A 25179-nucleotide genomic window follows, 5' to 3' on the forward strand; every position below is an offset into this window, starting at 1 on the left:
AGGGCAATTAGTATGAGTCTATTATAAATATATTTGACAGATTTAATTCCTACATTAAATTGCAGACAGCATCAAATTATCGTTATAGTAACCGCTTTATTAAACAGTTTTGGCTGCACTTCATTTTACACATTTCCTCATTGACTTTGATCGACAAGATTCTGGCAATAAAGCTTTCAATAGAGTGACTGTTTGAAGCAGGACATCTTAGTGAATAGGTTAACTCTTGCAGTGGCACCACCTGTCCTTATCTAATGGTTTGGATCTGTAGCATTTCTTTAGTGAATGGACAGGCTCTTCCCACTCATGGAAATCAGATTTAGCAAAAATAATCCTACTGGAGACAGGGAAGGTTCCAGATTCCCACTACTTTCAGCCCTTGGCTTTATCTCCTTTTATATTTTGAAGCATTGCCTGATCCCTCACAAGTGGGAGCGGACCCAAGGAGAGGGGAAACTGATAAATATGATAATATCTCCTTCAGTACAGGAATCTCGTGACTAGTAATCTAGATTTCTCATTCTGGCATGAATACTTGTAACACATTTATTATTATTCTATACTTTTGAAATTTTTAACTGGAAAAGGAACAAGTTTACATTCTTAGATATGGCAGTGTAAACTCTGGTTTCTATGATATTCATTAGGCATAAAAAGACTTGTTTTGACATGCAATAAAAAATCTTAAACTGCATGTTGATGCAAATGAAATGGATCTAGCTCAGTTAATAGTATCTGGTCAACCATACTGCTTCTAAGGGTAATGCACTGAAATAGTGATAATTTTGTTTATTTTTTCGCGATTAGAAACTGTTCAGTCCTATTATTGTTAGAAATAATATGGTTAACTCAATAATTTGAATATCACATTTTTCAGAACTGTTCAGTAGAATTGTAATTAGTACGACTTTGAGTAATTCCGTCAATGTGTTATAAAGCCCTGTAATCTTCTGAACATTCAATCCATATTCAATTCTTGTTAAACTGTTTTTGATCCAATGCAATGTACAGATCTTAATTTATGAACTACATCTATTTGCGCATTACTGATCTTGTTTATCAACCTGTACATTACTGATGCATGGTTGCCATTTGAACCCAAGCATTGTAATAAAGGCCCAAGTTCATTACTTTTTATAGATCATGATCGCAATACACATACAATATGGAACTGAAAAGAAGTTCTGAATAATTTTAAAGAACTGAATAATTTTGTCTTTATTTTCCCACAAAATAGGGCCTCTCACCATTTTAGCAATCCTTTATTGAAGATAACAAGTTGGTTATGTTCACTGTATTGTATGAAACATCACAATATCATACTGGGAAGGTACTATCAGTACAGGATTAGACCAGAGCAGACAGCCTGAACAATAAACCATGTTGCATTCTTCGTTCCCTAGCTTTTAACAACCTCCAAAGGAAAATGAAACAAAAAAACAATAAGGACAAATACCTGTTAACATCATCATTTAAAACACCGTTTAACTTACGAGGCTAAAATCTAATGAATAAATAAAATATATTGTGGCAATAATCCTTTCTAGACCACCCCACTGCCAAAAAACTTTAAAATAAAACAAAACAAAAACATAACCAAATGGTTGGGAAAGCTGGCCAGAGGCACCAGGTTATAAGAGTGTACAAGGATTTACACTCAAGTGTAGGTAAGGGGAGGGGGAGGAAGGTTACAAAAAAATATCATGAATTTTATTTCACACAAAACCAGTTGATGACTGTCATTAGCTTAAACTACACACAAGGGCAATTACATCCTCGTTTGAAACACAGTTTAAACAAATAGGAAAATGTTTACAAGGCATCCACAGCATGTAAGTCATGTACAGATGGATACATTCATTATTTCCCCTCCCCAATAGCTTTTATTTATTTATTTTTTAGATAAATACTCTTCTCCACTTTCAGCATTAACTTGACTCAATACATGCACAACTCAAAAGAATTAAGAAAAAAAATAAGGTTATTGCAAAAATAGAATTAAACTAAGAATCTTCAAGTACCTTACATGACGGCCACTCTGTACCATGCCCATTGCTTATAAAATGAAAGGTCACTGAACCCATGAAAATATCTCTAATATTTTCTTAGATTTAAAATAGATAATTTCAGCTGTATTTATAGTAATTTCAAAGTGATAATTTGAACTTTGTAAATAATGCAAACAATTAAAAATTATACCCATATTACACAAGACCTCTCTTTTAAGCTGATAGAAATCAAAGGAAAAAAACTATAGAAAACCACATTTAGAACAAAATCACAATTTACATTATAATAAAGGCAAATATTCAACATTTAAAAAAACTCGTAGCAATGAGTGAGATGTCAAAGCAAATTACAACTAATCATAAATTAAGTTGTTTGGTTTAAAAAGATATAGCAAGAGTTTAAAGATGTGTTATACACATGCGTAAAATTTGTATTTGTTTAGATGCCTAAAATCTCCTTATATTATTGCCAAATACACTTTGTCTCAAGCAAGCAATAGGCAACATATCACAATTCGGACACTGTAGGGAAATCCTAACAGTCTGGTAATACAGGTAAAACTGGAAAAATTAAAAAAAAATACATCCTATAGCATATTGCCCAACTGAATGACTTCCAAAGCCCAGAGCTGTAAAAGATTTCCATCTTGGTAAGGTGAAATAAGTGTCTTGTTACAATTATTTGCACTCAGGTGTGCACGTATTGTAAGTTTTGTTAAACATAGTGTCTTCAGGGTACAACTACAATCCCATGGTACTTTATGTACATTTAGTGAAGTGCTCCAAGCATTATTCCTTGGTTTTTAGGGCTCTGGCTCCATATTGATGTAACCAATATGCCCAAGGCTGGTAAAAATACTGTAGTATAGGCAATGCTAAGAGTGGCAATATCAGAAAACACAAATATGAACAAATGATGGAAAATCCTAATAATTTCTTTCTGCCCATTTCACAAAATGTTGGAAATCCACCAGAATTTTTCCCTTGTATTGAAGGAAACTGATTAAAAGTTTTTCCCCCTTTTTTCAGATTCAAAAGCATTTTAGTAGATCTGTAAGGCTACCACGGATCTTCTAGATCGCCAGCACCCTACAGGAAAAGAAGAGGAAAACTGTTAGTGCTACATTGATCTTAAAAAAAACTAATATCCATATTATTCTGAGTTATTACATTGAGAAAGCATGCAAAGATGATCAAGAAGTCACACTAGATTCCATTTTCAGAGACTCAATCATTATTGAGTCTCAAGACAAATTCCTTGTGTGTCTAATCACACTTGGCCATTCATTCATTCATTCATTCATTCTTTCATTCATTGTTACACTCTCCCAACCTTGTAATTTCAGTGGTAGGATCAAAAGAATAAAAAAAGCACCTAAACCAATGTAATTCCTATGACCAATCAAGTTTGATTGTGTTTTCTGCTAGCTTGCTAGTTAAAATAAACTGCAGAAAGAGGGGTGAAATTGTTTTACCACAAAGTAAACATTTTAAAAATGACAATAAAGGTAGGATTATATTCATATGGTTAATAAAAAAATCAATTCACATTTTGGTAGTTATCATTTCTATATTTTTCAGTTTGTATACGTAATATAAGGAAATAAGAAAAAAATCTTAAGGCAGAAAGTATTCACTAAATTGGGAGGGGGGAATTGTTTGTTTCTATTTATAGAATTTACTATATTAGGACAGAATAGCAATAAAGGTTATTAAAGTACCATGATTATTTAAAGAAAGTCAATATGCATTCAGATTATTCCACATGTTTTTATTTGATTGTAAACAATAACTAATAACCACTAATTGTCAGTACATTTTAGGCATTAGATACATAGTGCTATTAAGTGCATCCTGGATACATTTAGAAAACTGGGTACAATTGTAATGTCCATACTACAGTCTGGCATAACACAGGACAACTTAAATGACTAAAATTAACATGCCTTAACTTAAAAACAGGCAAATGTGTCTTTGACATGAATTATCCACAAGTCAAATACAAACGTGCAATATCTACATCATTGTCAGTCATGGAAAGTGAGTTATAATTCAACAAACTATAAATGATGGATTCACATGGCTATTTTAAGCTTCTCCAAAATGTTAAGTTAGGTTCCCCTGCCCCCAGCACAATGGCCAAGGTGACATTCCTTTTAGATATCAAACTCTAATACAATACCACTGATATTTAAATTCATTAAATCTTTTGACCATTATCTAAGAACACAGATGCTGTGCTCTTTTCCACATAGGCAGAAGGCATGCAGTGACAACGCTGTTAAAACTATTTTATAATAGCTAAAGTTCCCAGAAAGAACGCCCTATGTACACAGAAGGCCTCTTATGCATGTAGCCAGTACATATAAAAATTAAAAAAATCTAACTTTCTAAGACATAGCAAATATGGAGAAAGTAAGACATTATAAGAACTAAACAATCAGCAACTACGAAGAAAATGAAGGCATCATATCATTTCATCATATTATTCATCACTCATTTCTGAATCTTCACTGGGGCTCTGCGTTTCAGCAAGCTGGTGCTCACATTTTGCTTCAGAGTCTGTCTCTTGATTATTTAATCCATCTGAAGTTGAAGTTGTAGCTGATTCAGCAGAACATTCTTCTCCCTGAACTTTAGCTAGCCTGTAATTAATGAGCACGTCTTCCAGAAGGTGGCGGTAGTTTCCCCTATGAGTAACTCTCACTTGCCTGAGAGCTTCTGTCAATTTTTCCTGGGTTGCACCTTCTGCAGCTTTGCCATGGTCCTTATTTAAGATTGAATACCCCAGAATCAGTAGTTGAACTAGGATATTTCTAAAAACTTTTAATACATTTGACAAACTATTAAAAATTGTAAGTGCTGGTTTCTAGTAAGCCACCTTTCAAACAATCTTAGTCCCCCTTGGCAAAAAGTTGCTTGAGAGCTAGGATTTTTAAAAAGTTAATAAAATAATAAAAGTATGGAAAGGTATTTTCATATTAAGTTCACCAATAACTATGAAACTTAAGATGACTGGACATAATTTATAATTTAGATGTTCAAAATAAAGACATTGTATAAGTCCTATTTTTATTGTTCTATATATAAGTACTATATAAATACCTATAATATGTAAGTTATATATTATGTTTTAAGATATAGCAGTATATTCAACAATTTGTGAACAGCTTAAGTAAAATGAATTTTACTTTTTATCTTTACTTTACCTTTTAAGTTTTTGCCAATTGATTTAAAACTGCCAATGGAAAGTTTGCTGCCACCTATACTGATTAGAATATTATGTACTACTTTCTAAGTATATTCTAAGCAAACTCATACCCCAAGCATGAGCAAATGGGGCTGATCTCAGGGGTGGGATACAACAGGGTTAACTACCGGTTCGGGATTTACAAGCTTCCCTGCACACTATCAGCATGCTGTGTGCAGAGATGCAACCTTTGAAACAGCCCTCTTTTCTTGCTTTTTTAACTGCAGCTGTGCCTTGCAGGGCAGCTGAAGTTGAAAAATCAGTAAATAAAGATAAGGTAACAGCCCTGGTGGGCGGGTGGGCAAAAACATCAGCAGACATAGAAATGGTTCTATGTCTGCTGCTCTTCAGAGCTACCGGTTCTACAGAGGTGGACAGAACCGGTAGAAACCCACCCCGGCTGAATTCCAAACATATTCTAGAGCCAATTCAAAAAGAAAAATCCTAAGTACTTCCATGCTTGATTCTGTATGCTTTAAGGTATGAGTTTTCTCTCACAATGTTTATTCAGCTTTGTCTAATACAACTAGGTACATATAATTTAGGGTCAATCCCCCCTCCAAAACTGACCAAGTCTTCACACAACACATAAAATATAGAGTAATGTCATGTGGCATACTAATATAATCCAAAATAGCTTTTCAAAGAGTCTAGTCCAGTGGTTCTCAAGATTTTGTTTATCATGGACCTCATTTAAATACCTTTTGTGGCACCAGACCACCAAGTCTTAACTCAAGATTTAAATTATAATATTTCTTCAAGTCTTCACAGACCCGCTGTGATGACATTGTCCCCCCCCCCTCCCCCAGGCATCTACAGACCACTGGTCTAGAAAACTTCTTATTCAGATCAAAGGCTCAAAAGCATTATGTCTTTATACATCAGATACTGGGGGAGGGGGGAGAAATAGTTAGAGGACTGTTGCTCTCATGTTCTACTTATGGGCTTTCCAAAGATATATAGTTGTATGCAAAAGAGCATATCAATGTAGATATACTTTTGTGCTAATCTAAGGTCTTTTTGCAGATTATCAAGAATATGTGTTAATACAAATAGTAGACAGCAAATTATCATGTAAGAAACTTTAAAGAAATAGAAGAAATCCCAAGTGAATTATGTGAAAAGGGTATTATAATAAGCTGTGTTTTTGTATCACTATATCCTCCTTTTAAAGTATCTTCTTCAAATTTGCCCAGTCCTGAGAAACTGGTAACAGTTTACGTATGGGGATGGATATAAATGATTTTTTCCCCTTGAAATTCATTCTCTCTTTACTTAAGCTGTACTCAGATTCTAACCAAGCAAGATACTGTTAGCAATTTTTATTGTATAAAAATGGAAGTATCACCAAATCATGTAGAAAGAACAGGAACTATTAAAAAAAAAGTATTGCTAAGGAATTCAGAACTTCCTGCTACCCAGCCTCATCCTAGAGTTTCTACCAAGCTCAAATAATGTGTGGTGGTGCAGTGTTTAGAATGCAGTACTGCAGGCTACTTCCGCTGACTGCCGGTTGCTGGCAATTTGAATCTCACCAATCTTCAAGGTTGACTCAGCCTTCTGTCCTTCTGAGGTCAGTAAAATGAGGACCCAGATTGTTGCGGGCAATATGCTGACTCTGTAAACTGCTTAGAGAAGGCTGTAAAGCGGTATACAAGTCTAAGTGCTATTTCTATATCTGACAGGTACTGATTAGGAAAAGTTTAGAAGAAAAACTAGGAAGAAAGCTTGCAGTTCTTGCCTCCACAATTCTCTTATTTACAGTACTTATTTGGAGCAGCCAACCTCCTGATTCTAAATAATGTCATTAACACCAAACTTCAAAAGCACCCATTATTGAATTACCAGTAAATTTTGAAACATGGAACATTAAAATATAAATATATAATTGCAGAAGGTACATTTAATGCATATATTTAATGAGGTTAAGCTACTTTTGCCTAGGATACCCAAGACCACCAGAAGAGAAATCAAAGCTCTGGTGGCCCCACAAAATCAAAGAGTACCATGAGGTACAGGTTTTCTCAGTGGTTGTTTCCAACTGAAAAGTCCTTCCTAGAAAGGCATATTTAGGATGTTATTATTATTTACTCTCAATTCATAAGGACTTTTACTGTTATCTCACACTGATGCCGCCATGCAGTGATAAAATTGATCTTATTTCTACTATTTTCCTTCCTTTCTGCTGTCCAGTTTATTGTTTTACAACACATACATGTCTGTACCAATGTTTTTAATACTTATTTCAAAATGTCCACTTGATACTGACCCTAAGCAGCATTAGGGAAACTGTGCGTATAACATCCCAGATTCAATTCATGGAAAGTCCTGGTAATACTAGGAAAGATACTTGTGTGCAAAATTTGAATGACTGCTGCCATGCAGTCAATTGCCAGATTTGGCATAAAGGTAGAACCTATGGTCCATATTTGAAAAAAAAAAAGAACAAACTGAAATAACATGGTATGTAATACAACTAAAAATAGAAGTCCGATGTTTCGTTAAAACTGAACTGGACCTGTTTATTTCTTACATCAATACTGACACCATAATTACCATACAATTACCAAGACCCAGGCTGTTCTTCAGGATATGAACAATTTATATTTTACATCTGATGTGATGTTTAGTAATACTTGCCTGTAATATAAGTTGCAAAATTTCACAAAGTTGCATAATACTGATATATAATAGCAACTTGGGAGGAGAATTGGAATTCATAGAAACAAGCTAACAAAAACAATTTCTAAGTACCATTTTGTTATCAATTAGAACAGAGGTCTCCAAAATTGGCAACTTTTAAGACTTGTGGACTTCCAACTCCCAGACTTCTCCAGCCAGCATAGCCACAGGTCTTAAAGTTGCCAAGTTTGGGGACCCCTAAATTAGAATTACTGAATAGAACACAATTTGATGTCTTGACTTGGTATTATTAGTGAAAATATATTAAATGTTATAGGGCAATATTTAGCAATATAGAAATATTTATAGGAGCCCAAAATATTATCAAATATTATATGAGAAGTTAAATAACAAGAAAAAAATGCTGATTTCTTTACTGATTTTTTAACTTAGGGAGAAAACCAATTTCAGATTTAACTTTCAGCACCTCTAACAAAAATGAAGTCTATCTAGAGCAGGGGTCTTCAAATTTGACAGCTTTAAGACTTGTGGACTTCAACTCCAGAATTCCTCCTCTAGTCATGTTAGCTCAGGAATTCTGGGAGTTGAAGTCCACAAGTCTTAAACCTGTCAAGTTTGAAGACCCTTGATGTAAAACCTTGGAGAATTACTGCTTACGATAGGCAAACTCTGTACTAGATATATTAATATAGGCCACCTCTTACATTTCTGCTATGTTCATGTCAGTACTGAGAGCATGTGACTGACATTTCTGATATAAAAAATGCATGCATATGTGTGCGCCTGTATGCGTGCATGTATATGTATGTGTATTATATGTATATGTGCATTTCAAGTATCAGATATATGAAACAGTATACTGACTTGATTTACACATTATACTAGATTGGTTTATTTAACCATAGCGTGTAGATGAAGCCACAACTGGCTTGGCTCATACAATGCTATAGTTGACTTCATATGTTATACTAAATAGATCTAAAAAACATATTATAGGTTATTGTGATGTGTGAACCTACCATTTGTTTTTGTGCATTATAAAGAAAGAAAAATCTCTTGCACATTTCTACATGAAAGTAGATATCCTAAACACATTTTCTTAGGATGTTGTTTCACTTATATAACAAATGATTGATTAAAAGAGTTTTACATTTCAATTTTGCTGAGTTCAACAACAAAACTCCTCTACGCATGGCTCATTTTAACTAAGCTGTTCAATCTAATAGCTTTTTACAAGCCTTTAAAATAATATATATACACACACACACACACACACACACACACATATATATATACACACACACACACATACATATACATATATATATATAAAAGCATAGTTTATATATATATATATAATATATATACATCACTATGTTGTTTCACCCCTTCAGTAATCTACTTATTAAATGATTTCAAATCTATATATAATGTTTAGTTGAACTTATTATGATTTAGAAGAGTGAAACATTTAGCACTATCTCCAATTCTGGTAACTTCTAAGCCTGTAATCTTCAATTTCCAAAATTCTCAATAATGATGGCACTAGCTGGGAATTCGGTCACTGGAAATCCACATACCTGAACGTTCTCAATGCTGGAAAACAGTATCTACAGAAAAGGCTAACGGTAGCAACCCAAATCATATATACATGCATAATACTCCAAATTGTCCTTGGGTTCAGATTATTTTGCTAAAGCATTAAATATCAAATGGCTCAAAACAAAACTCCCTATTAGTTGGAAATGTTAAACATTAAAAGAATGAACAATATAAGGCAGGGCTTGCTGAACTTTGAAAGGAATTATGAATGGAGGCTGACTTGGCCCAAACCTGAAGCAAGAAATTCAAGTGTTCAGAACAAATTATATCCAAAATCTCAAGGTTTGTGATACCGCAAAGCACTATAAACTACAATAGAACCCAAAAGGTTTCTAGATCCATACTGATGTTATAATTTTAATATAAACCTCTCCCTTTCCTTCAGATAATTTGACAATGTTTGGCAAGCAGTAGAGCATATCATTTATATCTCACTAAAGATGGGACTGTAGCTATACTGTCCAGAACATTCAGAATGATTATGAACTTAAGTCATAATAGATGTAATTGATTCTACTTAGCATAGCCTATTGAGAACACAACCTAACTAGGTTTGAAAAATAAACAAATCATCCAAGACTGAATGATCTATTTAATGTTTATAGATCAAGCACAAATATCAAGCCTTGTCTATATTTCCCTCCCTTATAATTCCCAAACAGCAATCAGGATTTTTGTTTAATAAATGTGGCCTCAGTAATTATCCTGTCTCTCTCTGTCTGTCTGTCTGTATCACTGAAAAAATAAATCATCTCGCAAGAAGACAAAGAAGATTAAATACTTATTTGGCAAAGTAGTCCTTAACATTAGGGTTATGTTATATGTTCCTGTTTCACAAATATATTACAAAAATGAAATAAAGTCCTAAAGTAATGTTATATGGCTGTCTTGTGATTTGAATGAAGCCAAAACGATTTATATTAAAATATCTGTCGGACAAATCATTTAAGGTCAACTTTTACCTTTAAGAAATTTCATTAGCATAATGATCTTGAGTACTTGTAAACTCAAATATAAAGTATTCCCCCAAAAGAAAGATTACAGTTTAACTGCATCAGGGAAAGCTGGCAATCAAAGGTGAAGTACTTACCCCCTCATTCTCTCTGTGTGGGTTCAGCCTGTTATAAACAGCTTCAATAATATTTCTCCTATACAAAGACAACATTTTAAATTTACATTTTGAATAGTTTTCATAAAACAAATGTTTTCTTAACAAACTAGTTGGCTAAATGACTGTATGAAACCCTCACAATTCAGAAGAAATAAGTCCTAGAGTATCAGATGATGAAGAGAAACAGCAGGATTGTTATTGCAAGCATGTCCCTCCTTGTGGGATTCCCAAAAATATCTTGGTTACCACAGCAGTAAGTAGAATAACAGATCTTGGTTCCTTATTTTATTTTACTTAGGCTACTTAACTCAAACAATGAGAGTCCAGGCAGCACACAACAAACAAAGAAGCATCACACAATAAAATGGCATAATGCATTAAAACATAATAAATACTGATAAATAGAATTGAAAGCTTCAACAACTCACCACTGTAACTCTGCTCAACCTGACCCCAAAGCCTGGAGGAACCGCCAGGACTTTACCCACCTTCCTGGAAGCCTGTAGGGTTGGGGGCAATCACATGTCCTGGGGAGGATCACTCCAAACAGCAGAGGGCTCCAGAGAGGACAAACCTCCTGGGTTCCATACAATGATATATTTTCAATGGAAGGGTTCTGGAATGTGCCTTCCTTGTTAGAACTTATGGGATAGGCAAACATTCTTGAGAGCAAACAGACCCATAAATAATCCATTCCTGTACCAAATCTGTGTAGGGTTTTATAGAGGATAATCAGCACATTGAATTGCACCAAGAAGTCTACTGAGAGTCAGTGCAGCTTGTGGAGTAGAGGTGTGTTATGTGGACATAATAAGAGATATCTTTAAATGGTATGGTAGATGGTAGTCTGGAGATGTATATAGTTACTCATTTAATGCTATATACTCTACGTAATATTTTAGTTATGATATTACATAGAGTATAGTTACTATGCACTCTTATTTTAGTGTTTATCTTCACATCTGATATGACAAAGGCAAAAACATTCTGAAAATAGCCAGCTGTTTATATAGTTTATGGAAACTAAAGAAATGAGATATTTTGGCAGAAGCATTACTAGAAGTATCGCTGGAAAAATGTGCAATATGTTATTCTGGCAAGCATCTTGGACAAACAAAAATACCTTGGATTTCAATCCTTGTGCAAAAGTTTTGTATTAAGTAAGAAAAGGACCATTTAAATCAATGTTTTTTGTATACTAAAGTGGATCCTAGCAAAATTTTGCTAGAAAATTGAGATAATGCAGAACTCTATGTTTCTGGGCTGAATCTACTCCACCCAAAATAAAGGTAATTTACTCAGGCCATTGTTTTTTTTAGAGTAAGCATTTCATTAATTACAAAAAACCCCACTAAAATATTTTGTTATCTTCTTGCATAAAAATAACTAATGGAAAAAATCCTGTTGATATTATTTTTAATACATTCAAAAAGTTGGGACTGATCAAATCAACTGAATAAAAACTCAAGCTGTACATACATGAATAGTGAATAAACAAAAATAAAACCCTGCAAAAATTAATCAAATTATTCACAAGTCCTGGTGGGACCTAACATCGGCAATGGGAACTCTGTCCTGAAGTTGAAGCAACCAGCGAATAGACGACCTGGTAAAAAACGAGGCCACAGTGGAAGCTTTCATGGCCCAAGCGGCAGCCTGGTGTGTGCGCGCTTCAGAATTTGTTGTGACTTTTGTTCTCCGGTTGTAAAACATCCTCTGGTTCCATAGGGGTGCCTGAGGAAGCAAAGGTGGCTATCACCAGGGAATCTACTGCTGGGAGAGCTAATGCGTTAGCCAAGGAGGGACCTACATTAAAGAACCTCTTGTCTTGGGAAGAAGGGCAAGACCCTGACAGGGGGTTCTCACACTGGTCCTTTACTACATCCAAGAACAAGGTAGACGGGAGAACCTCATTTTGGACCACCGGTTTGGAGAATAGCGTGTCTCCTTGGCTCGAGGGGCCAGCCTGTGGTTCCAGGACCACCTCTTCTGGGCTTAACTGGGCTGTAACCAGAGCCTTCTGTAGTAAGGGCCGAAACAAGGAGGGCTTAAAGACAGCCATTGTCGACAATTGTTCTGGTTTGGTTTCCTCTTCATTGGAGAGGAAGGGGTCTTTAATTTCCCCCTCTTCCTCCTTTGAGGAACTACCCCATTCAGAGTGGTAAGAGGATCCCCTGTCATCCTGTCCCTCCCAGCTATAAAAACGATGAGGGGCATACATGGGTTCTGAAGTGGGAACCTCCCTCCATGGGGGAGGGTTACCCTGACAGAAGAAAGGATACCTGAGCCTCCGCCCGGGAGGTGGAGGAGGTGTTTGAGACCTTCAGCAATGCCCGGTCTGACTGCCACCGAAACTACTTCCTGGAAATCTTGGGGCTTGTTCTCCCGGGGAGGAACTATCATCTGGGGCCCAGTCACAGAAGGGATAAGGTTAGCTTCCTCCCTAAACCCGTAAAAACCCCTAGGGGAAAAGCCTGCTGAGTGTTAGGTGTAGCTGTGTTCCAAGTAGGTGGCCTGTAAGAAGGGCCTGACAAACTCAGATGCTGGGGAAGGGCTTCATCCTGCCTTTCAGGTGACCAGTTCCATAGATGGCTATCCGGACTCCCATCTGCCCTCTCTGTGCCTGCAGTTTGTTCTAGTAATTGTTGAGCATTTTTGTGAATTGTTTCTCTAAAGCCTCATGTCTTCTCTTTTCTGCCCTAAATTCAGACTTGGAGGCCTTCTTGGGGGCTAGGTCCCTGGCCCTGATCTTTGCTGTGGTCTCCCTATTGGCTGAACGGACTCGTGGTTGTTTTCTTTTCATAATCCTTTTGGGGACTTGAGAGGTCTGAATGCTCCGCATGCCGGATGGTCCTGGCTGGGCCCAATCTTTTTCCATTGCTCAAGGAAAAAACACCGGAGGTGCTGTCAGCTTCTCCTGGTGGTGTTTTCCGAGCTAGATGGCCAGGAGAGATATAGGATCACTGCCTCGGGATCCACTAAAAAATGGCGCCCAGAGGAACTCGATCACAAAATGGCCACCCGCCACGAGGCGGGGGGCCTTGAGGCCTTCGATGATCCCTGTTGCACGTGTGAATCCCTGGGACTTCATGCTGTGGCCTTTGTTTGGCAATTTATAATGGCCAGCTTAATATCTTTGCAGAAGGAAGATTGCCCCTCCAATCAATGCAGCAGTAGAAGGGAGGTTAGTTGGGATTGGGCCTAATTGCTGCAAGACCACGAGGGCAGCTATCATAAAACTTTGATAGTTTATGGCTTAATAAATCTCCAGAAGACTTGTGCAGCCTCGGGAGGTTTTTACAAGCCGCACAGCCCAGGGAAAAACTGCGTAGGAGGCCGTTGCGATGTTAATTAGCCTCTAGCAAGTCTGAGGGAGGTTCCACGGCGTTTTGGCCTATCGCACTTGCTGTCTGTGTGTCAGTGCCTTGCTGAGGCAATTGGAGGACAGCGGATCCCTGTTCTCTTTGTGAGCGAAGCTCTACCGGAGTCCCGGGAGCTTCTCTCCATCTTGATGAGTCTTTTTTCCTTTTTTTATGCTTTTGTTTTGTGGAGTGCTAATTAACTCAGAGTCCAGAGACAGTAGCTCATATGTCCAAAAGCTGAGTCGAAAAGCTGGGGCTCTCAGCAGAGGCAAACCTTTTATAGTGGCAGACTCAGCTCACGTCATAAGAGGGAGGAGTTATACCCAATGCTGGACTCTAGAGCAGCGTGACAGAGAAAAGGACCATTTACATCAACATTTTTTGTATACTAAAGTGGATCCTAGAAAAATTGTGCTAGAAAATTGAGATAATGCAGAACACTATGGTTCTGGGCTGCATCTATTCCACCCAAAGTAAAGGTAATTTACTCAGGCCATTGCTTTTTTAGAGTAAGCATTTCATTAATTACAAAAAAACCCCCATTATAATATTTTGTATTTACTTGCATAAAAATAACTAATGGGAAAAAATCCTGTTGATATTATTTTTAATACATTCAAAAAGTTGGGACTGATCAAATCAACTGAATAAAAATTCAAGCTGTACATACACGAACAGTGAATAAACAAAAATAAAACTCTGCAAAAATTAATCAAATTATTCACAAGCCATTCTGTCCAGAGTCAAACATTATTACTAAAGCATTTATAGCATTTTTAAATTAAATCTTAACAATTTATTATCGCACATTTCTGTGTTTTCTTATATTTTTACTCTCCAAATTTCAAGTCTTAATTACAGCATGAAAATACATTAAAATGCAGGTCCTCCAGTTATGACAATAATTAAGACCAGAATTTCTGTTACTAAGTAATACAGCATATTATATGATTGCATTGGTTAGCAATGTTACTATTAATGAAACCCCACTGGTCATTAGGCAAGGATCCTAGTATGATCCAAGTATTCCAGCTTGGCTTTTCCTAGCTTTGAGTCTTAGTAAGGTAAGGTACTGCTTTCTTCTTCAACTCCCACCATCCTGCCTATTCCCCCCCTGGCCCTATCTTTCCTCTTGATCATCCTGTATAGTGGTACTCTTCTGTGGCAGTGGCAGTTCTATGGCTGAAACAGAAAGATGGCACTTCACCCCTGGTGCTTACCTACCACTGAGTGCCACCTCAAGCCACACGTTCTGGCCACCCATCCCAGCACAAAGCATGAGCCACTCCCACCACCCTGCAATCTGTAAACTATGCCATGCTGACTTTTGTCATCTTCCTCTCACTGCTGAGAAGGTGCACCTGGTCTAGCCCTATGCCAGGCAGCTGCTGGCTTTTGCAAGCTTTCTTCCGGAGGCCACTTGAAACCATTCTCCACATAGTATACGCTGTTCTCATAATCCTTCAGAAAGCTTTTGAGATCTTCCAAAGCATGACAAAACAAGGATGTGGCCTTCTCATGTGGTTTCAGAAGGCCCCAGATGTCTTCTGAAACATCATGAGAATGACATGCATTACTTGAAGAAATTACATACTATTTTGGAGAATGGCACAAGCAACCTCAGGAAGGCCTGGTGCAGCCAGCAGCTACCTGGCATAAGGCCAGTTTGGGTGTGCATCAGCAGCAGGAGGAAGATGGTGATGGCCAACTATGGCGATGATCAGCTGGATGTAGAAGGGCAGTGAGGATGGCTGATGCTTTGTACTTTGGTGCAGTTGTGGCCATGGTGCAGGGCTTGTGGTGGTACTCCTTCGTGGCAGTGGGGCTGGAACTGAAATAGGGGCACGGGGGAGGTTGGCTGAGACAGAAGTCCTTGGGCCTCTATGTCAGCCCCTATGCTACTACCATCATGTGCTACTGTGTGAGGCAACCAAAAGGGCAGAGAGAGACAGTGACACAGACAGGTAGGAGGTGTTGTAAGCTGGTGGGCTGCCAAGCATCCACATTTTTATCATGCAACTACAGGCCATAACTTTGGGAACTGGGCATTAGCAGTTTGGGAACTGCTGAAACTTTGAAAAAATCACTGAACAAATTATCATTAAGCTAGCACTACTAGAGCAAATTCACATAATTATCTAGCCTGAAGCATTTTAGAATGCAACTGAAAAAAAGTTAAGTCTAACAGCTCCAGATGGCAAAACTTTACATAAAGTTAATAGTTCTTGTCATCTTGTTCCCAATGTATTATGCTACATGCAAAAACACAGGGAGAACATTCAAAAATGTAGTTACAGATCGGTCATTCTGAAATACAATTCCTAGAATTAGTTGTTTCTACTGAATGACCAGCTCAATCTTGAAGGTCTCTGGGTAGGTTTAGCAGACTATTTCACTGAGCTGCAGAACTAATAAAAAGTGATGTTGGTCTTGAAGAAAAAATCAGAGAAAAATAGTTGTTAATTGTAAACAGTAACTGAGGCATGAAAGAATACATTTCAATCTACAGCAAGTTATATGATCATGCTAATATTTGAACCCAATACATGCATGCAAAAAAAAAAAAAAAAACCCCTACCACCAACCCACAAATTTATTTCTGTTCTATATATACCCCAAGATTTTTGTGTATTTTTACTTACTTGCCAGCTAGACCACCTCCAGGTGGCAAGTTTGGGATATTCTCTGCAGACAAAATGCGCATAACTTGAGCAAGGTCAGGCATTCCTTCTTCACCCGACTTCTCCATTATTTCTAGTTTAAAAAAAAGTTCTTAAATTATTAAAACCAAGAACCATATACAGAAAATCCCACATTTGATCATGAAAATATCCAGCATAAAAACAATTCAGGACAGACATACTGAAGATATATATATTTATGTTTGTGTGTCAGTATATTTAATGTTGATTTTAAACCCAACTAGAGAGATCACAAGATGACTGCAACTTATTATCTCTAAAGGGACAGTAATTGTATTTATTTTACTACCAGGAATCAACTCCTGGTACATTTAATAAAGTCATGAATTATCCCAGAAAAACTCAAAATAAAAAAAGAATAACTGCTAAACTTCTGCTAATACCCAGGAAAGGTATTAAAAACCTTAAGTCTTTTTATAAAAATTGATTAGACAGAAAACTTATCAGAGTCCTGTTTTTTGCTACCATGGACGAATCCAGCTCTCTTCTTTTACTTAAATATTACTATTTAATGCTTTACATTAGGAAGAAAAAAAAAAAGAAGTCTGTATAATTTTTTAAGACAAAAAAGGCCTGTTCCCACAATCTGAATTATCTCAAATGAATGTCAGGATTTTCTCAAATCTTATGCTTTTCCAAAATTCAATTGCAATGAAATACATTTAATTACAATGGAACCATGATGATCTCTTTCCTAACTATAGAAATAAAATATATGTAAAATATATGTAAAATGTTTTAATGTACCATAGAGATGTTTTTGAAAAATAAATTGTATAAGTCAGATGCTGTTTCGATTATTTCGATTTAACTTATTTTATTATTTAGTTTCCAAAGAGAAAACCACTGTTGGACTAATATTCATACACAACTACTCAAAAGCAAGTCCTTCTATTCAGCAGAGCTTACTTCAGCTATCCAGGATTAAAGTAGCTGCTCCAAACAATCTATGATTCTAAATAGAAACTTTATGGAACTGTTTTCAAATACTCAATCTTTAACTTTCTAAGTTCTAGTCTTTACTTCTATCAGTAGCCTTAACAGATGCCTTATGTTACATCTTCAGGGCTAGGTATTTTTTGCAAATGTGATCTATCGAATTTCATTTATCTAAAATGAAAGTACAATTTACATAAAAATGCTGCTCCACAATTTACAATCCTTTAGATAGTTTCTTCTCCCAGCAATTTCCACTAACCAAATGAGACCATCAGAACTTTCTCCCCATCTACAAGCCCACAAATGTTTAGGGTTTTATGTTCAGGAGAACTCTCCTCCAAGGCAGAACAGAGAACTGAAGGACAAGGACAAAGTCAAGTTATATTAACAGAAATATACTTGTACAATTTTCCTTTATATCTCCATAATTCCTTTCTACCTTCCCGAAGAGTATCTTACTCGATTAGCCTTGCACAAACTAGTTTAAGATAAACTAATCTAATCTTATTTATAACTTTGTTAGATGGCCAGAAGTTGGAAGAATATTAAACAGAAAAAAAATGTTTAATTTTTTGGTTTTTTTTTCTTGTATGCATGTTGTACCAAAAGGCTTCTATAGTCTTTCTAAATGTAACATGACATCCCATTAACAATCCATCTCAACTTAAAAAGCCTGGATGGAAACAAAGATAACCAGAATAAATTACTTTATCAAAAACTAATTTTTAAGACAAGAGCCAATGTTGTTTTTAAATCACTCTGTCATTCTCATCCTCCAATTTAAAAACCAGGTGAACAAAGAGCTTTATATCATGAAAAGAATACATAAAACTTAAATTAAACGTGGATGAGGTAAAGAAATTTCCACACCAAAAGAATAGTATTCAATATTTTTGCTTGATCTAGAAAACAAGAATTTAGTTTCAGTGCAAAACAAAAGAATATTTTGTTTTTTCATCTGGTTACATGATTATCCAATTGTATAAAAACTCGTAAGTTCTGATATTCAGAAATTGACTTTGCAAACTTAGTAATGAAAATACATTTTCAATTATTTTGTTTCATAAAAAGGTTTAGATAACTACTCCATAATTTCATTTCTAATGCTTCATAGCTGATGTAAAATGGCAAGGTGCTGTTCCATTTAATCACATTTCAAGTTGCATAATTAAGAAAACCACAGACTTTGTCAAAGGGCAGAGTTTGGATATTTATTAGAATCAGGAGAAATGTGAAAATGATAGAAAGGACAAAGGGAAAATAAGGCTTGTGTTCTTCTGTATTCTCTTCAGTTTTCTTTATATTCTTCTATTCTTGAAATAAATATTCCTTCAATATTCTAACTCTCATTTCTTGTCAAGTATAAGTCACTTAAAGTTGTTACAGTTCATCCAACGTACAGGACATTGAATGACTTGGGCAATTCCTGTGGGGAAAAAAATCAAAAGCAGCACACATAGTTTTGAAAAAAAGATGGCTAACTTATTTTGTTGAATACTTTGGTTTAACTTAATGAAATTGCATATAGAATTTGGCCTTTTTACTAGTTGGTGCACATAATTCTGTGTATATTTTGAACACCCTATCTCTTAAAATTACTAGTTTATTCCAAGATTAAACAAAACTCCAAAGGGTCATATGATAGTTATTGAAATACCTAAGCAATCTTTTTAAATCAACATTATAGGCTCTGTTAAGTTACTGTTACTGAGACAAAAACTTCTGATTCTAACACAGCACGTGCAACATTTAAATCTTGTGAAATCTTTAAACACTTCATTGTTCTGAGCCCAAATGGAATAAATCCATCTAAAGTGGCACTGAGGGGACATAAAATTGGTTTCTCTAGGGAAGTTCACTAGTACAGTATACAAATACACAGGTTCCAACTCCCCAAATGTCTGTAGTGTCTTCAGAGTCCCTCTAAAGTTGTTGCATCTGCAATGCTTAATGTAACAGAAAGGTATTTATTAAATACACCTGCAGTAATCTTATTATGATTATAGTCAATAAAAATTAATTTAAATTAAATTTAACTGTTATCATGGCCAGAACTTCACTTTGAAGAGTAATCTTTGATATGCCATTCAAAGACCAACATTAGGCCTATGACTATCTAATGAATTCCAAAATTACGTTCGATTACTTAGTACCCAGAAGGGTGTATCGTGAGCTGTGCTGTACAATATGCCCCATTGCATGGATTTTAAAGAACTATAGGCTACAAAAAACTCAGGTGCCATGAGCAGAATAGAAGAACAGGAGTTTATCCTTGGCAATACCCTTCAAATAATAAATTTTGGTCTTACAATATAAGCTCCTTTTCTTAAATAGATTAATATCTGAAACAATAGTTTCCCACTGCAAGGGGTGGGGGGAGGAATTAGCCTCCAGGCTTGCTAGGCAAATGTATGTTTCTTTAATATAACAATTTAAATGCATAGGACTTTCATGCCAATAATCTTGAGCATATTGCCAAAGTTTCAATTTCTTAATACAAAAGATACAGAAAGTGAATCACACTTAAGTTTTATCTTCTTTTTAACTAAGTTTATATAAGTGAGTAATATAACCAGCACCACTGTCAAATTTAGCTACTTAGTGTACCATGTCACATAAATTAAGCCTACAGTGGTTTTATAATAATCATGACTCCAAAAACCCTGCTAAGTAACAAATTTATAGAGAACACAGGCAGCTGATATATATGGCGTATATTAAATGGGTCACTGTGGAGTTTCATTCTTTCTGAAGTTGAGAATACCTGAAAATACATTGATTTTGTATGGAAATCTACAGCTATAATAAAATAAGTGATATTTTGTATGCTGTTTGTAGTTTTCCAATGCAAAAACTGAACAGATCATTTACTTGGAAGCTCTGTATGCAAGTAGTATTAGAAAAAGTGACACATCTCACAGAGACAGAGAAGTTGCATGAATAAGGTCATTTCAGCAAATGCATTTTTCTTAATTATTTATATTTATTTTAATCAATTTGTATGTCTGCCCAACTTGCAGTCACAAATCTGGGTGGCAAACACTAGATTAAAAAGAAATACTGTAAATGGTAACAAAAGGAAAATAAATAAGAACACATCAACAGCCAACAAGAATAACGACTGTTAACCTTTACTGAATTGAATTGGCTCATCTAAAACCCAGAACAGCAGGCAAGGGGCCAATCTGATTTGGGGGTAAAAGGTTTCACAACAGATAAAAACTGTCTCTGGGCTTCCACCCTTAGTTTCACCTGTGATGGGAATTTAAAGTAGCCTCCTGCTAGTAAACTATTTAAAGTAACCTACTGCTAGTAAATAAAACAGAAATATGTTGCTTCTATTTGAAGGGCTTTACAGGTAAAGTTCCATTAGACGCAGAAATGTAATGGAAGTCAATGAAATATCTATAAGACAGGTTATTCTTTTATAATAGTTCTCATCTACTCACAGATAGCCAGTTACATTCTGTAGCAATAGTAGTTTCCAAATGGTTTCCAAATACATCCAAGTTGAGTACATAGTCTACCCTAAAGTACGTAAGAAAAGGGGCATTGGCACTTACCTGACACGCCCATTCTCTTTGAGCTGTGAAGAGCATCCAGTAGTGGGAGGTGCTTCAGTCTCTGCACGTGTAGGCTGGGCTTAAATTGTGGAACGCTCCTCCTCCTCCACGGGACTCCTCCCCAGCGTTCCCCAGTTTTGGCAAAGAGAGAAATAAACGCCCTCGTCCTCACTACCCTAACAATTCGTTGGCTGAAACAGGGCCCCACCAGACGGAAAAGGGGGTGGGGCTGGATGCTTTTCACAGCTCAAAGAGAACGAGCGTGCCCTTTCTCCCCTGAGCTGTTCAGAGCATCCAGTAGTGGGACATACCAAAGCTTGGCCTGTCCTACGGGAGGGACTGCGTCTGGTCTGGAATCTCCTCCTGGTCCCTGTGGACCCGTTGCAGAACTCTTCTGCCAAAGGAAGCCTCAGCGGATGCAAATACATCAATTTTATAATGTCTAATGAATGGCGATGGGGAAGCCCAAGTTGCGGCTCGACAAATTTCAGTTATTGGTGCCTGTGTGGCCCACGCTGCCGATGTTGCGGCGCTCCTTGTTGAATGAGCTGTTATGCCCCTGGGCACCTGCAGGGATTGAGTCTGATACGTTTTCGCTATTGTAGCCCATAGCCAACGGCCTATTGTAGAAGGTGAGACCTTGCATCCCTGAGTGTTGGGCTGAAAGGACATGAATAAGGCCTCCATTTTCCTGAAAGGTGCTGTGCGTTTGATATATATTTGTAATGCTCGCCTCACATCAAGCCTATGCCATTGCAGTTCCATCCCCTGGGATGGTCTGGGGCAAAAATTAGGAAGTATCAGCTCCTGTGTCCTATGAAAAGCCGAGTTAATTTTGGGTATAAATGTACGATCAGGGCGAAGGACCACCCGGTCAGCAAGGAAAACACAAAGACCTTGTCTGATAGACAAGGCTGCAATCTCCGAAATACGTCGAGCAGAAGTGATCGCTACAAGGAAGACTACTTTATACATCAGAAATTGTAGACTTGACGATTTCAATGGTTCGAAAGGTAGGATCAATTCGAGACTCGGTACACCATTTGCAGAAACTGGACCATGTGGCATTGTAAATGCGAGTTGTTGAGGGGCATCTGGTGGCTAGGATAGTGGCGATAACTCTGTTGGAAAACTTTTCGCTCTTCAAACCACTCCGCTCAACCTCCAGACGGTCAGGTGCAACCATTGAGGATCCAGATGTTGGAGGGGCCCCTGAGTTAACGAAATCTTGTCTGGCGGGATTCTCCAAGGAGCTGATATGGAGAGACTGCAGAGGTCTGCAAACCATGGCCGTCTGGGCCAGTAAGGAACTACTAGAAGTAGTTCCGCCCTCTTGTCTAGTAATTTCTGGATGACCTTGGGAACCAGTGGAAGTGGAGGAAATGCATACAGGAGTCCCAGGGGCCAATGACAGTGGAGCGAGTTGAAGTTCTCCGTCCCTTGCGATGGGTACCTGGAAAAAAATCTCGGGAGCTGAGTGTTGAAGGGGGAAGCCAACAAGTCCACCACTGGCTGTCCAAATGTCCTGACTGCTTCTTGAAACAAGGAGGGATGGAGGCACTCCGATTGATCGATGGTGGCCCTGCTCAGCCAGTCTGCCTATATATTCGACAGGCCCGAAATGTGCTCTGCTCTGATGGAAAGTAGGTTGGTCTCCGCCCAACGACATAATAACTCTGCTTCCTGCATGAGATGTTTCAAATGTGTGCCCCCATTTGTTTATGTGAGCTTTGGCTGTTACGTTGTTGGTCAGTATGAGTATGTGCTGAGTGCGTACCTGGGGAAAGAAGCTGTGGAGAGCCAGGTGTACTGCTCGAAGCTCCAGCCAGTTTATGCTGCACGACTCTTCTATGGTGGACCAGCGGCCTTGGGTTGAAAGCGATTGGATGTGAGCTCCCCATCCAAACAGGCTGGCATTGGTGGTGATGGTAAGTCTTTGTGGCTCCTTGAAGAGACAGCCTCTATTGATGACTGGTCTAGTCCACCAGAGGAGGGATATGAGAACCTTTGGTGGCACCCTGACCTTGTGTTTGGAGTTGCTTCGGCCTGAGCGCTGGTACAGGAGCAGGAACCACTGGAGGGATCTAGTGTGGAGGTGGGCCCAAGGGATGATAGAAATACATGAGATCATCTTGCCTAACAATTTTGATAGTTCAGCTAGGGACACCCTCTTAAGACCCCTGATCTCCTTAACTAATTGCTGAATGCTATTTAACCTATCTGTTGACAGGTAAACCTTGCCTTCCACCATATCTATGACAGCCCCCAAATGGGTTATGCAAGTCGATGGTGTTAATTGACTCTTCTTCCAATTTATTAAGAAGCCATGCTTTTGTAGGGATTGTAATGTGTAGTAAGTGTCTTTGACTGCTTGATGGGTGGAAGGTGACAAAATCAAGATGTCATCAAGATAAAACTGGAGTTGTACGGGGATGTCCCTGAGATGAAGGTCCTAGGGGCAGAAGCTAGTTCAAAAGGAAGGGCCACATATTCAAGATGGTGGTTATTATAACAGAATCTCAGAAATTTATAGTGGGAAGGCCGAATAGCAACACGCAGGTACGTCTCCGTCAAGTCTATGGACGTGAGGACGTCCCCCTTTCTGATACCAACTAAGATAGATTGCAGGGTATGCATTTTAAACTTGCGATATACTAAGAAACGGTTGAGACGTTTCAGGTCTAATATCGCTCTCCACACCCACCCCCCCGAACTTTTGGGCACCATGAAAAGATGTGAATAGAAACCTCGCCCTCGTTGAGTGGTAGCTACTGGTTGGATGGCTCATATATCCAATAGATGTTGGATAGCCGATTCCATGAGATTACGTTTAATCGGGTCTCTGGAGAGAGGACATGACATGAAAAAATCTGGGGGAATGGATTGAAACTCCAGCGCAAGGCCAAATCTGATCGTATCTCTGACCCAAGAATCAGAGGTTGAAGAGTCCCATTGGTCGGCGAATAATTTAAAGCATCCGCCAATGGGGGTTGGGTCCCGGGAGTTATTTTGGACACCAAAAGGACCCGTTTCCTGATTCACGAAAGGATCTTTTGAATTGACCACCCCTTCTGCTCCTATCCCTGGAGTCGGACCTATCTGGCTGCTGCCCTAGTCTGAATAGTGGGGGTCTCTGGTATCTGGATGAAAAGGATCCCTGGTAAAAGGATCAAAAGGATCCCCTCCGAAAGGACTGGGGGTATCTAGGATCTGACTTCCGAAAAAGGGAAGGAAGAATTTTCTTTTTGTTACGGGTTTCGATTAGTAGCGGATCAAGGGAAGGGCCAAACAGTCTATCTCCCACTATTGGGGATGAGGCCAGCTTGGATTTGTGTTTGAAGTCGGCTTGCCAATGTTTTAACCATAGCAAGCGACGTGCTGTGACATGTGAAGCAATGGCCCTGGCTGAAAACCTGACTGCATGATAAGTTGCATCAGCTGAGAATTCAGCAGCAGCAATAAGCAATATCTTGGTGCGCTCTAAGGTTAGAATTAGGGACGTGTTGCTGTAGGAGACGGAGCCATCTGAGAGACGAACGCGTGAAGGAGGCGGCCGTGGCTGTTCTGAGGGCCCACGCGTCAGACTAATGGGCTCTGTGTAGCGCTAGCTCGGCCCCGTTTTTCCTCCAGCTTTAATGCCTCCAGCGCATCACTGGGAATGGAGGAAGACGTTAGACCCACTATAGGTTCATCTACCTCAGGAGTATTCAATAATTTTGAGAAATCAGGGGCCAGATTGAAATGTTTCCTGTCATATCCAGTGGGGGTTGTATACACTGCTGCAGAGGCCCACTGCTTCTGTACCAGGTCCGAAAACATGGGAGGAACTGGGATCACCTCTGCTTCAACTGCTGGTTGGTGGAAGATCAGATCCTCTGGTCCCTCTTCCGAAGGAGTTGGTGTGGTGGAAGGGGTCGACTTGTTTAGGCATGCAATATTTTTTTGCCTTAAACAAGAGAGATCTGAAAAGCTGTGGGCGGAACAAACCTGTAAAAACA

General features: G+C 38.0%; 1 protein-coding gene across 7 annotated transcripts in view; it reads right to left on the reverse strand.

Moving 5' to 3' along the window:
- Positions 1-1246: 1246 nt before the first annotated feature.
- PPM1B (protein phosphatase, Mg2+/Mn2+ dependent 1B) overlaps positions 1247-25179 on the reverse strand; it is a 92795-nt gene continuing 68862 nt past the window's right edge. For 4 of the 7 annotated variants that reach the window (XM_087932455.1, XM_087932443.1, XM_087932450.1 and 1 more), the window contains exons 5-7: positions 16620-16731; positions 10595-10652; positions 1247-3098 (exon numbers count right to left, since the gene is read on the reverse strand). In XM_087932455.1, the coding sequence (XP_087788581.1) occupies positions 3069-3098; positions 10595-10652; positions 16620-16731 (200 nt within the window). In that variant the 3' untranslated portion in view covers positions 1247-3068. Of the gene's footprint in view, positions 3099-3759; positions 4777-10594; positions 10653-16619; positions 16732-25179 lie in introns of those variants that run through there. The other 3 variants (XM_026695844.2, XM_087932422.1, XM_026695842.2) reach the window with 1 other exon arrangement.

Source organism: Pseudonaja textilis, chromosome 1 (assembly GCF_049901715.1).
Source record: "Pseudonaja textilis isolate UNSWEBS1 chromosome 1, rPseTex1.2, whole genome shotgun sequence".
Lineage (NCBI taxonomy): Eukaryota > Metazoa > Chordata > Lepidosauria > Squamata > Elapidae > Pseudonaja > Pseudonaja textilis.